The 18,189-nt window shown below is 43.8% G+C and overlaps 1 protein-coding gene across 1 annotated transcript; it reads left to right on the top strand.

The window, feature by feature from the left end:
• The first annotated feature begins 43 nt into the window (after window positions 1–43).
• Window positions 44–15,628, top strand: srp68 (signal recognition particle 68). Its single transcript, XM_060047025.1, has 16 exons — window positions 44–202; window positions 614–680; window positions 938–1,051; window positions 1,192–1,387; window positions 1,729–1,811; window positions 1,919–2,028; window positions 4,448–4,527; window positions 5,085–5,225; window positions 11,162–11,257; window positions 11,433–11,497; window positions 11,616–11,769; window positions 11,880–11,974; window positions 12,290–12,413; window positions 13,727–13,802; window positions 13,946–13,998; window positions 14,164–15,628. Exons 1-16 carry the CDS (start codon window positions 115–117, stop codon window positions 14,389–14,391), a joined length of 1,770 nt encoding a protein of 589 aa, XP_059903008.1. The 5' UTR covers window positions 44–114; the 3' UTR covers window positions 14,392–15,628.
• Window positions 15,629–18,189: the final 2,561 nt, after the last annotated feature.

The raw sequence follows: 18,189 nt of genomic DNA, 5'->3' as shown, positions 1-18,189 counted from the left end.
GTTTGCCAAGTCTCGTGAGCTTTGAGTTGTACGAGACGTCACTCCCTCTACCATGATTGGTTGGCCCTTCTTTACCAGTGCATGTGGGTGCTGCTTAGCTACTAGCATTTGAGGATGGCCCAAGACAAGCAGAATGAGGCAAAAATTGCCTCAATGGATGAAAATAAAGAAAATGTATCCGACCCAGGAGTTGGATTGGAGAGTATCCTTTATACACTAAACGTCCCGTCATGTGCGGATTGTAATTGTCTTCATGATCATATTTGTCGGCTTGCCTCCTAGCTAGGTTGGAGATAAGCTAACTTGTGCTACGTGTCATTCTGAACCGCCTTGCTCATTGAATGGTAATCGTGTAAATCTACTAAAATTTGTCCGTGATGTTGTGCATTTCCTGTTTAAAGGGCATATCACCACATAATTAATACGAATATACTGTCTCCTTTCTACGTAATTTACACAAAGCCCTTGCTATCTACTGTTTTAAAGCTACCAGCTGCTTTCAGGTTGAGGACTACAAACTGTTGGATTTCTTAGTTGGGCATTTCTTAATGGCAAATCTTTCGGGTGCGTTACATTTATATGATCGTATGTTTCCCATAACTACAAATTGCAGTTCTGCAAATCATCAAGGATTCTCAGCAGCAGCACGGCCTCAGACATGGAGACTACCAGAGATACAGGTCTGTTACGTCTAAATGTGACCGGATTGTGTGTAATTTATTATACGTTATATCTTTGATCACAGATGGCTACATTTACTATGTGGCTTAAACATACTGTTATGTCTAAGTGTAGTTATGTATGCTCACTCTTAAATTACTGTCATACATAAAGCATTGTTTATGTTAATGTCTATCATACAGATACTAATGATTGTTGTGGATGATAGCAATTGTAATCTTGGTATGATTCTAATATTTACATATTCTGTGTCCAGGGGCTACTGTTCGCGGCGGCTGCGGCGGTTGCGAAAAACCCTGGGCTTTAAGATGGGAAACCGCCACAAGTACACTGGCAAGAAGATAACCGAGGAGATGCTCTCTGACAGCAGGTTTGGAAGCTGTCCATAGCAATGTGACTTGTCCGAAATGAATGGTAGACACGCAGTGATATATGTAAGGCTGTACAGCGTGGTTCTCGTTAGGTTTAGGGAATGTGACTCGGCGTCTCTCCCTTGTGGTGCTCTTCTAGGTATCTGCTGCTGGTTCTGATGGAGGCCGAGAGGTCCTGGAGCTACGCCATGCAACTAAAGCAGGAGGCCAACACGGAGCCCCGCAAGCGCTTCCACCTGATGTCGCGACTGCGCAAGGCAGCCAAACACGGCCAGAAGCTGGAGAAGCTGTGCGAGAGCCCCAGCATCGATGCAAAGACCAAGCTTGAGGCCCAGGTACACACATGGCTCCCTGTGCACCAGAGCCTCCGTGCCTCTAGAACTGGCTTGGGTTAGCTTGTATCACCATTGAGATACCACACCTAAAAATACAGCCTGCACTGCTAAATTAGTTTTATGTAGTGGGGGAAGTGTACAGTGGATCTGATATTAAATGATGATTCGTAACCATCATCATTTAATGCAAAAGATTTCCAGTGGTTTGTGTGGGTCGTTTTCGTTTATGAAAATTTGTTTGGGCACTTAAAAATCACATGCTTCTTTATGTCATTTGTTGGCACATGCAATTTGTATGCAATTTGCGTCCTTCCCTCAATGAATTGAGATTTCTTTTGTAGGCCTACACAGCGTACCTGACTGGCATGGTAGAGTTTGAACTGCAGGAGTGGAAGCCAGCCATGGAGGCTTTCAACAAGTGCAAGTAAGAATTTTACAGAATTAAAAAACGATATATATGGTGGTAGATAAATATGCAGCTAATTAATGCATGAATGGAAAACAAATCAATTAATGTATGTCTGTTGTCAGGACCATCTATGAGAAGCTAGCAAGCGCCTTCACTGAAGAGTTGGCAGTGCTGTATCACCAGCGTGTGGAGGAAATCTCACCCAACATCCGCTACTGTGCTTACAACATTGGTGAGTACTCATTTGCTATAAATGGCGCCTTTTGCAAAATGGATATTGCATTGTATGTGTACAGTCCCGAATTGTGAGTCAGTGCTCTCTATAACAAAAGACAACGTGGCGATTTAATAAATAAATGCCATGAGAGGCAGCATTAATTTAATATAATTTTCTTGGAAATAAATGTTTTTTAGTATAATGCCTTCTAGTGGACAGAACGTTTAATATTGCCAATGCATAAGCCTGTCTATACAGAGTTAGGTTTAAAAAATTTAATTAATTAATTACATTTAATTATCGCCGACGTATATACTTCCACCCACACTTTTGTGAGTTCACATGCATAGATTTCAATATAGCATGTATATACATAGTTTACATACCCACATATTGGTGAGCTCACATGCATGCAAATCAAAATAGCATTCAAGTACAATAATTCCTTTAAAGGGTTTTTATTTACAAATGTACTTGTCATTTATAATAATTATCTTTAAATAAACTGCAAGTTATTTGCTAAATATCACATCATTTAGTTGAATACATCAGGTTAAACACACAAGGGAGTCATAGAGCCCTCAACAACTGTGATTACCGATGTAAGCTGTAGGTTTTATGCTTGTTTACATATACAATGCAGTACCACAAGCATGTTGTATTTTTTGGTATGTGGTTCATATTTTTTCACCTTATGTGGTAATCACCCATTCCTCTTTATTAGTGTGAATGCTGTATCAGCATTCACACTCAAGATATTGCATTCTTCATTAGTGTGTCTTTTTTGGTCTTCTACTACTTCTGAATACTTTAAAGGAGACATATTATGGTGTTTCCCAACAAGTAAACATAGTATGAGTTCCAGAAAAATAAGCTTTTTGCTGGAAATAGCTTTTAGGAAAAAAATCTTGCCTACCGCTATTCCCCTCTGTCCATTCAGAATGCGTGTTTCTGGTGTCTGTAGCTTTAAAGCAAATTAAAAGCTTTGCTTTTTTTTTTTTTATGCTGCCCATTGACCAATGAGCTGTCAGAGTGAACCACAGCATGGAGGAGAAGTGATTGTTGCAATTTGCGGACTCCCGGAGCTCTATATAATAATGATGATGATGATAATAATGATGTATAGGTATTATATCTATTATCACGGCCAAAAGCTATGTGCGCCTCGGATGATATTATGAATCATATGTACTTCCACAACAAGTAAAGACGCGTAGTGGGGGTTATCTCTGCCATGGTTGAGAAGAATTGGGGGGAAGGAACTTTGGCCTTGACTCTCTGAAGTCCATATTGAACCGCGACATGGAGGAGAAAGGGATTGCACTCCCGGAGCTGAGCTGCCGGACTGCCGCCGAGCTCCCCCCTCCGGAGCTGCCGGACTGCCGCCGAGCTCCCCCCTCCGGAGCTGCCGGACTGCCGCCGAGCTCCCCCCTCCGGAGCTGCCGGACTGCCGCCGAGCTCCCCCCTCCGGAGCTGCCGGACTGCCGCCGAGCTCCCCCCTCCGGAGCTGCCGGACTGCCGCCGAGCTCCCCCCTCCGGAGCTGCCGGACTGCCGCCAGAGCTTCGGCAGCAGTCCGGCAGCTCCGGCGGGGGAAGCTCGTCAGCAGTCCGGCAGCTCCGGCAGAGAAAGAAATTGTACTCCCGGAGCTGCCGGAGTGCCGCCGAGCTTCCCCACCCGAGCTGCCGGACTGCCGCCGAAGCTCCCCTGCCGAACTGCCGCAGGAGCTTCGGCGGCAGCTCCGCCGGACTCCCTGCCAGGCAGTGACATGGCAAACTGACAAATTAGACATCTATTGTTGTATGGAATATCCCTGCTTCTGAAATGCGTGAACATCCTAGCCCAGTACTCGTCTGCTGGTCCACAAAATCTTAGCTATGCTCTGATTGGAGGGGGTGGGGAAGTGGGAGGTAATATTCAATATGCCCCCTTCCTACGTAGGAGGGGGTGCCGAATCTGCCTCACTCCTTTTGTAACTGTAGGTGGGGTACTTTCAGAAATGCATGTCATTCAAAAAATGATGTACTGACTTTTTTTCATATTTGTATGCGTGTGGGAGCACCAGAGACCCAAAACGACACCCAAAATCGAAGGAAAAGTGTTGTTTCATAATATGTCCCCTCTAAGCTACAGAAACCATTCAACCATCAAAAAAAAATGTCTTCAGTCCAATTCACTTTACCTTTCTGCATTCTCGGCAATGATTGCGCTTTTTATTCAGCTGTCGGCATTCACCCGCATTTTCTAATCCTAACCCTTTCCTATCAATATATTTAACAAATAATAAAAGGTGTATGTTTTTAATGTGTTTTTTAAGACTTCACAACAAAATTATAAGATCTCAATGCATATGGTCTAGTCCTATCGTGATCTCATCTCTCATTGGCTCATTCAGATTGGCTCCCTATTGAAAGTGTACTGGCTTTTGATTGGCAGGTGACCAGAACGCTATAAACGACCTGATGCAGATGAGGCTGATTGGCGGCGGAGGGAACATGATGGCAGAGAAGCTCGAGGTCAGTCCTGTTCTTCTCAAATTGAAAACATTCATGGCCAGAGCACCAGGAAAGGACATGTGCACATTTGTACCATTTGATTCCATTGTTCCAAACTGCACAAATTGCAAACCAGTTTCATGAAACCACGCCAACAGTGCCTCTTGGGTCGCGACGTCAGACTACCTCGGGAAAGGAAGTCTGACGTCACAAAAGAACGCCACCTGCGCTCAGTAGAGTGGACCGTTCCACATAGGGTTTTGGGAATAATGGCAAAAACATAGGATTTTACCACTTTTTCCTCTAAATTTGAGTTATTTCGGTAAAAGTGATATGATCATATAAGACGAATAACTATGTTTAAAACAAAAGAAAAGTGGTTTTGGAGTTACTCTTCTCTATGTCCTCAATGGGCACCATTGTTGATGGTGGCTAACCCTGAGGAAAAAATATTTTGATGGGTCTCCAAGAGTGTTTGCCAGAGTTGGTAAGATGTCAGGAGGCATTTTTGTGCATGATCTAGTTAAATAATTTACGAAAATGGCCACGGATATTTTACCAGCCGAGTTGTTTTCTAGGCACTGATCACCCAGACCCGGGCCAAGCAGGCGGCCACCATGAGCGAGGTGGAGTGGAGAGGACGTACGCTGCCCGTCAAGATCGACAAAGCCCGCATCTTCCTCCTGGGGCTGGCCGACAACGAGGCCGCCATCGCTCAGGTCAGTCCGCCGGTGGACCGGTGGTCCTATAGAATTCATTGTTGTTTTACACCCTTTGTGTCTCCCTGTGGTTTCCTGTAGTCGTGTTATGTATACAACAGGATGAACCCACAATCTGTTTTGTCAACATCATTTTCTGACGTAAACGTACAATAGTTTGCTAAGCCGCACCTTTTTTCCCATTTTTCGATTCTGCGGCTTATATAACTGCTAATCTATGGATTTTTACAGCTAACGGCCACTAGGGGACCTCCTAGTCTATGGATTTTACAGGTTACAGTCCACCAACTTTAACTCTATGGGCTCTATGACCGGACCGCGCCCCCCCCCCCCCCCCCCCCCCTTTAAGCGGCGGGCTCCAGTGCGGCTTATATATGTACACATCATTCAATTTAGCTGCTGCGGCTTATACTACGGTGCGCCTTATAGGGCGGAAAATACGGTAATTATCTTTAAAAGCACATTGAGACTCATTTATCTTTATTTAAAGGGCCCCAGTGTTATTAAAGGGCCCCAGTGCTGGATGGCATACCTCTAATGCAAAATCAATGTGTTGTTGAGATTGGGTAGATCTTTTTTCCCCTAATCAGGGCTCCAGACGAACTTTATGCGTTGGTTGCACTGGTGCGCCTAACTTATTTTTTTAGGTGCACCTTTTTATCGCTCTCCATAACTTTCATATAATGTGAATGATTTTCGAATAAGAATAATGGTGCGTTCCAGGCAACCCGTAACCCGTGTTGTCACAACCTTCTACTCGGGGAAAATGCCCTGGAACGGCAGACAAACCCGCAACTCACTACCCGTGAACTCGTACCAGACCGATTCACTCCCAGTACCAGCTCGTAACTTACGGGCTAAAAAGTGTCCCTGGAACGCAGCATGAGGTGTAGAGAAATGCTTGTCTTTATTTGAGAGTTGTAATTCAACTCTCTGAATAACTACTCAGTCTTTATCGATACCACTATCGATACTTTTCCATTAATTTGTGGAAATACAAGGTTTTTAGTGATGAGGAAATGATGAGGATAATTGCATTTTAAATTAAATATGTAATTCTTAATAAATATTGAGCAGTATTTTTAGTTATATAAACTAAAAGGATTAGAGCACTATACAACTGTATTAGTAATACAGAAACATGAGTAGGTAATACAGTATTCCCATGTTTCTCACCAAAAACTAAATTTACTGTTTCTTTATGTTACATTTGAACGCATCATGATAACCTAAATCGTTTTACTGAGCCAACCTCAACACATCATCACGCAGCACATCTGAAACTTTATTTACTTTTTAAGATAACTAGCTTGTATTCTGCTAATTACAACACCGATTTCATCATTGGATTGCTATTTTTAACTGACGGGACTAGCGACAATGTCGGTGTGCGATTACCGTTCGTAGTTTCAGTGGATGATTAAGACGGGCCCCTCTGTGGTGCGACAGGAGAAGGAGGAGACGTAGTCTTTTCAACTCGGAGACAGTCGAAGGTACTGCATTTGGTCTTCATTTGATGCACAATCCTCATGTGCTTGGCCATTGAGGTTGTGTTCCCCCCTTTACAATAAATGATTTTCGCGTTTCCCGTTCAGCAATCCTCGCTCGCAATTCATTTCTTTGATGAAATAGGTACTAGAGCACAAAATTGTTCAGAATATTACTCTTAAAGTAAACCAGATTGATGCATTTAACTTAGAAAGTACAAAAAAAAATTCCGGGGGAGCATGCCCCCAGACCCTTAGAGGGTCCTATGTCCAACCACCACCATTGTCTCACAAAATCATTTTGAAAAACACTGAGGGTACATTTTGTAATGGCTAATCAACCCTGCATGTGGTGGTCAAATGATCGCCCATTCCGTGAGCCCCCCGACAGGTGGAGCTCAATCTCACTCCTCCCTGAGTCAAGGCCAGGGCGCCGTTTCCTCCTGCTGGAGACCTTTCCTCACACCTTTCAATCACACCCATTGACAAGTCAGTGCTGTGGCATGCAGTACCCTGCATTGCAGTGCTGCATTCTGTGCATTCTGGCTCTCATGAACACAGTGGCTACACCCTGCTGCTCTCTGCTGTGGCTAGATTACAATCGTCAGTTTCGGAGTCAGCCTTTTGTTTGGTACATGTTAAGCCTTTCAGCCCATTGTTGGCCCACCTGTATTATAATGTAGAACTGCTTTTAGATCCTATTTCAGTACAGTTTATGGTTTATATAGCAAATAGAAGACCTGTAGCAGCACCAGCTGGCATCATTGATTGTCCATATTTATTCGCTTGGAGGTTATTGTTAGGCCAGGACGTGTTGGGTGAGGTCCAAGTACATCATAAATAAGAGCCACTAGAGATGAAGGGAAAGCAGTCTACCGCAACCGTACAATCATTGTATGAAGGTGAACGACAAATTCCAGTAGCGGATGGCAAGACTCTGACAAGAAGGCAGAAAGACACGGGTCAATGTTTTCCCTATCGTTCTTCACATCTAGATTGTGCAAACATGATGCAACGGTGCGATGATACTGTCCGCAATCAGATCTCTGACAACATTCGATTGATATGAGGCTTCCGGTCGCATCAACAAAATCCTCATCCGATTTGTGGGAGCATAGTCGTGAACGGGGGCGTAATCCTGTGTTTCCTCTATGCACTGGTCCAGCAGCAGTCCTACAGAGGTCTGACGGGTTGGGCCGGTTGTCCTGGGCGTTTCTCGGGGTGTGGGACCATGACCAACACTCACTGGGCGGATGAGATTTTTGACGCATGATGAAAAGAAAAGTAACTTGAAACTTAATTAATGTTAACCACAGTGTGTCCTAATATAAATTCCTGACGTGGGCTTGATGATGTATCCAATTTATATTCAAAGGCAAATAGGGATCCAAAGCCCGGAATTGGTTTAGTTAGTTATAATCCATAACTAACCAACTGGAATCTCAATCTTTATTTAGAAAATGTATTAAATAATGATTATAAAAGATACCTTAAACCTTATTAAATGTGTTTTTTATACCAACTGCGTCAACTTGTTTGCCTTCGGAATTGTTGAGTCATCATTTTGGGAGTATTTGTTGATGAGGATTGTAGTATTTTAAAATCCTAAATCAATGTAAATATACTGTAACCTAGGCTAATGGACATTTTGTTTTGCCGTATATCACATCAAATTCAACCATGTATTCCCATAATGACAAGATTAATTACTTATTGGACCAAAAAAAACCTTTCTACCAACACAAGAACTAACATTCCAATGCTCTTATGCTTTTAAAAATGGATGCGGGTCATTACAATGTAATGTTACAATGTACGAGCCCTATAGCGTGCTTCAATTTGCATCAGTTAATCTCTAACCGGTCTGTTCATTGACAAAATGCCTGCATCAGTTTGCCTGATTGACATCACCTCACGCGGCCATCTTTATAGCGTTCTAAATTTTTGTGAAAAATCTTTTCTCTTTGAGAGACTAAGATCTACCCTTGTTGCGCAATGGGAAAGTCAATGTTGTCTAATTATCATAAGGGGGGTATATTTTGCGTCGTCGGATTTTGGTAATCGCTAATCACAAAAATGTTGATGAATAATCGGGTTGATATGATTCGGCTGTGATGCATTGTACATTCCACCCCATATGCCTGGAGTCTGTGTTTCATGACAAGGCAGGAGAGGTTGGTGCTTCTCATGCAGTACAATTGTCCCATTCAGACAGACTTTAGGCCTGGAAATTCAAGTCTCTGTTGACTGATTGCCAAGTTCTATCTCCCTAGCTGATAGGGCAAGGAGATCGAAACACACACGCTCACCTTACAAACACATTCCTTGTATACGTGTGTGACATTCTTTTATCAAATGATCATTGTTGCGTTCCAAAAGAACAGTGACAAATGTTTAACATTCTAATGCAAGTCCAAACTTCAGTAGTAAATATGGCTTAGTTATACCATACCATTGTCAGTTTTGCCCAAACCTTTTAAAAAATATCACTAAGATGGGTGTGAGTTTTAAGACATGTTGGTCGGAAATTATAGCGAAATGACAATACATTTGTATTGTAAAGGGTTGTCTTTAAGTCCCTCTATAGCAGAGGTCACTAGCAGGCGGACCCAGACTTATAACGGATAAATTACTGAGAATTATTAAATTTTGACGGAGCGGCTCTAGTTTCACTGGAGCAGCTGTTCTCGACCAAATGGCACTGGTATAGCGGGCCAGAAATCTGATACAAGTTACATTCATTGTAGTTAGGGGATCAATGGGTCGCAAAACTCACGGTTCGGATCGTGTCACGGCTTGTGAGTCACGGGTCGGATCATTTTCGGATCAACGGCAGCAAAAAAGATAACGGGACAAATGTGACTTTAAATAAAATCTTCAAATGTGTAACAAAATAAAGTGAGAAATTAGGTAATAATCCTGCAGACTTTAAGCATAGTAAATATTTAAAAAATAATAATTGTGTCCACATAAAATAAAAACGTATAAAAAATCATTTAAACAAAATAAAGTGCAATCTGAGGAATTATTCCTTCTTTTTAACATGGATTGTAAATAGAAAAAAAAAAAAAAAGATCAAAAGGAAGCACAGAGAACCGGGCGAAAAGACTACAACCAAACATGAACAGCCCATTTCTGCTTCAGCTTCCAGTCCGGTTACCATTTCAACAGGATTTACGAAACGCCAAATAAAATACGACAAACTGTATTTCGCTACGATACTTGATTAGGAACATCAACGAACACCACTTGCCACTCGGTGAGTTGCACATTTCTGAAAACTAACGTTTAGGGTTGTTTTAAGGACAGGTTTGTGAATGCCCAAAGCCAGCCATTCTGAAGCAGGCTGGGGCGTATCGAAATGAGCCAAATAATTGAGACAAGTCCTATAGTCAACATTTTGGTGTGTCAACCACTGTATTTCATCCTAGAAAAACCAGAAAGGGGGCTCTGTGCTAAATACCGGAATTGTCCTTTAAACATGCGCTGATCACATGAACGCACAACTTTATTTCTTTTTTTTTTATCAGCCGATCCGCGGATCACTTGCGTCCCAAACCTTGAGGGTTGACCCGTACGGATCACGGGTAACCCGTGAACTGTTGCACCACTAATTGTAGATCATCTCACGTGATGCTACTCGGGCAATAGAATCTGCATTTTCATTAGCATTTTGACGTGAGTTAGTGAGTGAGACACGGAAACAAACACGGGTGAGATGAAATGAGAACTGTCTGAAAAACATTGGTCATTCGATTAGGAGGTAATGCAACCCAAAGGGGCACACTTGGTATCCATTACTCTAGCATTTGAACGTAAATGATCTTTTTACATTGTTAATATTGCATTTCTCCAAAGGGTTGCCGCGGTATACGGTGTTACCGTTGTTGTAGACAACACCGATTACTCAGTGTTGCACACCGGCATCAGGTTTTTTTTTTTTCTTCCAGTAATAAAAAAAATTCTTCAGTAATTAATAATATAATTAAGAAAATAAACATGTAATAATATATAGACATAATAATAGATAGGCTACCTAATAAACCGTTGGAACACACAAGACCGGTAACCATAGCAACGTCGGTAAACGAACCCCGCGAAGCCCAATCCCTACGAGAGCTCCCCGCGCTACGGCCATCTGGAGGCGCACAGAGCTTTTGGCCGTGATATTATTTATAAAATGATATTATACTATTATATATAGAACGTTATAAGACGCTGTCATCGAGAATTGGAGCGCTGCCAGACGATGTCACCGAGTGTGAGAGGAGAGTTGACGGAGAAGATGGCGGTTGACCTAGTTTCAAAGTTTATACCGTTTATACTCGGTAATACCGGTGTTGACACGAGTGTATTACTCGGTGTGAAAATGTCCACACCGCGCCAACCCTAACCTGAAGTAAACGCCAGCCTTCATGACGGTGTGTTTGTTTTGTCCCTGGTGAGCAGGCATCCAACGAGGACACCAAAGAGCACCTGTACGAGACCCTGCTGTCCGAGTGCAGAGACACCATCCAGGCTGTGAGGGAGGAGCTCAAGGCTGAGGTGAGGACGGCCTCACAGACCAGGGCTCCAGGCTGGGCACACACTAGGCTTAAAAGACCAAATGTGAACTCGAGGAACAACTCCTGATCTATGGCCAGTCAAGTGGCAAAGAAGAACAATGCACATCTAGTGTTGTCCCGTTATTTTATGCTGGTCTTCCATCATCCGCCCACAGAAGCAGAGAGAGCGGGGCCCTGATGCAGACACCGGCAAGGTGTCCAACCTGCAGTTCCTGCACAGGTAAAAAAAAAACGGTGTCCCCGACAACATGAGCTCATGCTGCATTTCCATCTGTGGGGCTGTGCTGGGAGGTGAGGTCGAAGTGTTATTGATTTGGGTGCGGTGGTCCCCGCTCTAGCTACCTGAGCTACATCAAGCTGTGCACGGTGGTGAAGAGGAACGAGAGCATGGCCCACACGCTGCAAGCCAAGCTGAAGGACCCGCACAACGACGAGAACAAGAGGGGGCCCAAGCCCCAGGACCTCATCCGCCTGTATGAGATCATCCTCCAGGTACACGCACCGAGCGCACGCTTCCTATAGGCTAGAACTGAGTGTATATTGGGAGTGCTTTCTCAATAGTTGGGGTCCTCTCTCTGGCATGTTCTCCTCTCCCCTCACAGAGTCTGGCAGAGTTGTCCACCCTACAGGGATTGGAGGAAGACCACACCTTCCAGAAGGAGATGGCCCTCAAGACTCTTGTCTACAAGGCTTACAGGTAACACATTCACATTCACACATTCATAACTAGGTTGTATTTGTCACGTACAAAGTCACACATGCACAGCTAGCTGTGAGGCGCTTACTTCGGGGGGTAAGCGCCCGATGAATTATGAATTGGTAACCCAATTATGAATTGGGTTACCAATTCATAATAATAATGGGAATCCCTACAATAACAATGGGTATCCAAAGATACTCTGTGAATACCTAATAATACAAAAAAAGGAAGAGGAAATAAGCATTCGCTAAGTGTGTTTACCGTTGGCCCATGTGGTCCAAACTAATGAGTGTCCATGGCTCCATCCCCCAGGTGCTTCTTTATCGCCCAGTCCTACGTGCTGGTGAAGAAGTGGAGCGAGGCCCTGGTTCTGTACGAGAGGGTGCTCAAGTACGCCAAGGAGGTCCAGTCCAAGGCCCAGAGTATTGGCGACAAGGTCAGCCCAACAGATCTGCGTTCTACCTAGGGCTGGGCGATGTATCGATATTTGAAATATATCGATATTTTTTCAAACGAGATATGGAACGAGACGCTGTCGTCAACATCGATATAGTTTAATTTGCGTTGATAGTACAGCATATTTTATCCAAATAACAGCAGTTTCAAACTGCAACTGCGGCCTGCTATTTGGTAACTCTGCTGATCTCTCCCGCTCACACACACACGGCCCCGGCCCCATTCCAGTCACGACACTTTTTTAAATCCACTACAGCGCGAAGCATGGAGTCCGCAGCCAAACGCGGCGCAGAGGAGCTTGTATGTAAGCAGAAGACAAATGGCTCCACAGTTTGGAAATGTTTTGGGTACAAGGTGTCTGACGAATGACAGAATCAGGTTTTTTGTAGAGAGGGCTTCAAATCTGTCGCAACTAAAGGGTCGAGTACCTACGACCGACCTCGTCCATCACTTGCAGCAGCACAACCTGCTCAAAAATGCGTGAAGCGACCCAAAATTTTAAGCTGTCTCGACATTAATAGTACAGCAATTGTCCCAAATTGATTCCGGACTCCCGGACACCCGCTGGAGGGTCCGGCGGGTGTCCGCTCCTCCGGAGCTCAGCTCCGGCCGGTGTCGCTCCATGTCGCCATTCAATTCTGTGCTGCAGATTGATGACGAAGTGGAAGAACCAGAGACGTCGGAATATATTAATAATATAATTATTATTAATGTATAGTAAGATTCATGATATTCCGGAGGCGCACCCAGCTTTTGGCCGTGATATTATATATAATATTGTAATGTTCTCAAATACGAGGCGGAGGCAGTGTCTAGTCCACGGTTTATTCAACCATCAAACTGTATTCAATTCTGAACGGTGGGAATAGTAACGGTAAGTCCAAACAGTAGGTAGGTAGGCTGTAGTAATAACGGTAACTCCCCGGTAACTCCCCCCCCCCCCCCCCCCCCCATCAGCAAGGCAGCTTAACGAGCACAGCCACGCAGGCAGGCTGGAAATGAGAGCACAGCGGCGCCACCGATGTAGAGGACGAGTTGGAGCTCGGCAACGGCAACTATAATATTGTTGCGTCAACAAATATCGATATTTATCTTGTATCGATATTCTGCTTGAAGATATCGCGATATGACTTTTGGTCCATATCGCCCAGCCCTAATTCTACCATTGCTAGAGACACACACACGTCTGACTTACTCTTTCATAGGAAGCGTCTTAAGCTGGACGTTTTTGTACCCGTCTTCATTCATTTGTGTACTCGTTTTAATTTTTCTTTTTGTTTCTGTAAAATGAAGGAACTGCCCGACGTCCAGGAACTGATCGCTGAGGTCAACGCTGAGAAGTACTCCCTCCAGGCTGCTGCCATTCTAGGTAGGCTCCACCGCAGGCCGGGTCGCCATGGGGACCGCAGGATATATTATGCGTTGTAGTATTGTCACGCTGAAACGCCTTTCATTTAAATGCATGCATTTTCTTTGTCTTGTGATAATCACCATTTCAATTGGCTGTTTCAGACACGGAGGAGGTGAACGAGTCTCCGGCCGAGCGCCCGGTGAAGGACAACACGGTGAGCCGACGGGGACATCACCGCCTCCCTGGGGGAACACTTTGGACGCTTTGATTTTGCCTTTTTTAAATCAGTTGTATTTATCTTGTTCTCATTCAAATTTATAAGGCGTGTATTTATTTAGTTTCATTTTTCTGCCATCCTTCCTTCACCATTGTTCCGCAGCCTCTGTGCGACCGTTTGGAGACCTTCCAGCTGGACCCGGCCCTGGTGGGCAAGCAGCCCAACCTGGTGCACTTCCCCCCGGGCTTCCAGCCCATCCCCTGCAAGCCCCTGTTCTTCGACCTGGCCCTCAACCACGTGGCGTTCCCGCCGCTCGACGACAAGGTGGAGCAGAAGGGCAAGGGCGGCCTGACCGGCTACATCAAGGGCATCTTCGGCTTCGGCAGCTAAACCGTCTCCAGAGCCACCTGTCCGGCCATCCAACGGCAAGCGGCCAGGCCCCACTGGTCAGCTGGAATGGTCTTTCCCCCCTTCTTGTTTGGTTCTCACCTTTTTCAGGGGACGTCTTATCAGGGGTATCTATGGCCTTGAAACCCTTTGAAATGAAGTGGCCTACATCGATCCAAGGCCTTCTGCCCCCGGATCCCCACGGTGCCGGTGGTGATCCGGCTGCTTCTGGACGGCTGGCACCATTAGCCATATCTCTGTTCAGCCTGACTAAGCCCGTCTGGCATGTTTCTTTCATTTAAATGTTTTGTGAGGGGTTTTTCTATTGACACACTCTGATAGTGTAAACCTGGGTACCAGTTCTGACGAGGATACATAATCATGCATGAGAGAGCCCAGGGCCTAAATGGGAGGTGTTCATCCTGGTAGAGACCGGTTGGTTATCGGCTCTTGTTCTGCCTGCTCTCTCCACAGTAGGAGGATGAGAAGAATGAATGGCATCCTCATTCTCAGTAGCTATCATTCTGACAGTGGAGTGGCCTGCATATTTTTATTATAATGTTTTTCAGGCAACCCAACACCATTTTTTGACAACTAGGACAACTTATTTAACCTTAAAATGCTACAGTGAACACTTTGGTTTGATGTTGGACCAACCTACTTAACACACAGCCTCTGCATGCTGTCTTTGAAGTTTGCTTGGTGGTTATTTTTTAAAGCCGCTCCTGCAGCTTAGCCGTCTAAAACTTGTGGTGTGAATATACAGTGTATCTCCAGGGTACACTATACAGTGTACCCTGCCATTATTTTTGTGTGCATCATCCTTTGCGTGTGCACTGCATCATCGTCGCTCTTTCCACCTGCGCCTCCAACCCCAGGCCAGCTCTCCCCTTGTAGACACCAGTTTAACCTTGGACACTGGTTCTAGTGTCTGTAGACACGCAGCATTCTGTACCTCCTCACTGTATCCGTTTTGCTTTAATATGGTTATTAGTTACTCTTTATTATAATCAGTGTATTTTATCTTCTGCAGTGGTCGGGCAGAAGTTTGTGCTAATTATTTGCATTGTACGGTGTGCAAGTGTGGGATCAGTATTTTTAATTGACGTTTGAGTTTTATTGGAAACTAAGTAGGTGTGTAATGCCGCAAAAAAACTATCAATGAAATGATTGCTAAGAATGTTTAAATGAATTTGATTTTGAAGGCCTCCAATTAAATAAATGGGATAATTGCTCCAAACATGTGTTTTCTGGTGCAGTTGATTGTCTTGATCATCAATTCAGGACAAAAATAGGACTGAGACATCGGAAGTCATTTCGGATTGTGTTTGGATCCAACGTAATATCTATACATATTTTTGGAATGTCTTTATATCAACATTGTTGTATTTTGTATCGACTTCTATTACGCTGGAAGGTGAGGTATTTAGCATATACGTGTAGGAGGTACCGGATAACTCCTCAAACGAGGAAGTTGTTTTTGCGTCACTGGGGTGTGGCGGTAAAACAGCATGGAATACCACAGCAGGGTGTGCACTGCATACTTTGCTGATAACCCATTTAGTTTAGGAGTAAATAACCTTGCACTTGCTATTGACAATAGTAGTTGCTTGGTTGCACCCAATAAATAAAGAAAATAAACAATACCGATTATTTTTTTAAACCATGATAAGGCACCAGTCCATTCAAGTTTCCAAGGCAAGCAAAATATCTAATGAACTTTAGTCTGTAATCCCTGGTTTCATTTATATACAATTTCTTAGATGCACCCAATAGGCAGGGAAATTACTAAAATATTCATACTATCATAAGATCCCACACTGGTATGCGTGAGTACGAGTCTAGAGGCCTTACACTTTTCTTGGAAGAGGTAGACCTCTTTCCCCATGTCCACCATTAAGTGCCAAGGACATAATTTAGTTTCCACCCTCAGCCCTGCTGCTCCTTGCAGTAGCAAACTGCCACATCCTAGTGACAAGGTGTTGTTCATATGACGTATTGTATATTCTGTCAACCAGACAAACCCACTTATTGTTTTGAAGTCATACTTGTGTCTGTCCCACCCTAGCCCATCATGTTCCTATCCCTTGCTTCACTTTTCTTACCCACTGAGGACTCAAAACAGAAGCAATAAATGCATGTGGAGTTAATGAAGGAATTATATCCAATAATGTCAAATTGTTTCAGCGCTATGGAGATGACTGACTGGATTGGGGGGGGGGGGGGGGTGGAGGATGGCCGACACAAGGGGGGTCTGCTTTTGCAGCTGGTGCACTGCAGGTATGATCCTGAAAGAACAATGAATGAAAATACTAATGGCATACCTACAAACGCATGTAAACAATGAACACATAAAACATATTTCTCGAGCAGTTTGACCTTAGACCGTCAAGTGTAGCTGAGAGGACACTCGCTGGAAATTCATTCCGACCACAAATTCCATCCGGAAAAATATCCATGTGTGGCTCTGACTCTTAGCTCCTTGATTATGAAGGAGTAGTCTGGCCACTACTAATGCTCCCACGGTGTTTGTTTCCACCATTGAAAACAATGTCAATGTTTCAGTTGGATCTTCATCTGGAACTTTTTAACATTCACCCTACACAATCAAATATAATCCAAGAATATAGGATACATATCTGTTCTAATCTTTTTTCCTACTCTAAGAGGACCCTGGAATATTACCACAAACAACATAACAATCCTTTTACCCCCTGCACCTGCACAAAAACACCTATGGATCAGATTTGAACACGACCAAGAATCATTTTAAACTAGCAGCACAATAGGGAACATGGCAATATTTATTTTGCTAGAGCTAGCGCAGTTGCTATGAAAGCTGCCAAACAACATTCCACTCCCTGATCCTCCATTGTTGACGTATTACAGAGACGCCCTCACACTGAGTGACCTGCATGCTCCAGTACCACACCGAGCCATAATACTGTATGGAGAAATACATTTGCTTTCTGCTATCTTATTACAAAATGACAGGACCACATGTATGGTGTCCTGAACCTCTTTGTATTTCATCTATCAAACTAATCTTCTGCATGGCCTAGAAATGTTAATTTGGGAAGTTGTCTTAGGATGAATCTAAATTGACTTACTTGCATGTAATGAAGATCCAGGTGAATGGAGGGGGTAAGGCTTGCTCACAGCTATGTTGGGAATCCAACAGAAAGTCTCTCGGTATGAACATTTTTGCTCAATGGACAGCGTAAAAAGTAGCAGTGCATTAGTAAACAATATATAAATCATGTTATTGATTTTATATTTTTACTTCATTTACATTGCATTTAAACCACTCCCAGATACTATATTCTGATTGAATTGGGCATTGTATCAAAATAAGTATATAGAGTCACTTTCAGGGTTTCGATGCTATGTCATAATGTTAATGCCTTTGGTCTAGGGTGGATTTAAACAGTATAGCTACATTGCAGACTCCAAGATCGACATCTCTGTTTCTCTTCATGTCCATTTTTAAGTATTTCTTAATGAAACCACCAGAGGTTACAGAGTCCTGTCTTTCAGATGAGAAATTTAAACCGAGGTCTTGACTTGAGGTCCATTAAGATCCCATGACACTCGTCATTAGCATAGGGTGGCTGTCGTCTGTGTCCTGACCACATTCCTGACCTGACTCTATACCAGCATGACCCCTTAATCACCCCCTGGTCCTAAATCTGATAGAATCATTCCAAACATACCAACATGGCCCCATAATCACCCGCTGGTCTTACGTTCGATAGAATCAATCCTAACCTCTCCATTGTGAGCCAGTGTGTGTGGTGGGGT

The sequence above is a fragment of the Gadus macrocephalus genome, chromosome 3, assembly GCF_031168955.1.
Source record: "Gadus macrocephalus chromosome 3, ASM3116895v1".
NCBI classification, from domain to species: domain Eukaryota; kingdom Metazoa; phylum Chordata; class Actinopteri; order Gadiformes; family Gadidae; genus Gadus; species Gadus macrocephalus.
Note: the sequence above shows the minus strand (reverse complement) of the source record. Positions and strands in the feature narration are given on the sequence as shown.

Coding starts and splice junctions, on each gene's coding strand:
- srp68 (XM_060047025.1), top strand. CDS start 115: ATGGCCCAAGACAAGCAGAATGAGGCAAAAATTGCCTCAATGGATGAA. Junction 11,498..11,615: donor AACCTGCAGTTCCTGCACAG/GTAAAAAAAAAA, acceptor TCCCCGCTCTAG/CTACCTGAGCTACATCAAGC. Junction 13,803..13,945: donor CCAGGCTGCTGCCATTCTAG/GTAGGCTCCACC, acceptor TGGCTGTTTCAG/ACACGGAGGAGGTGAACGAG.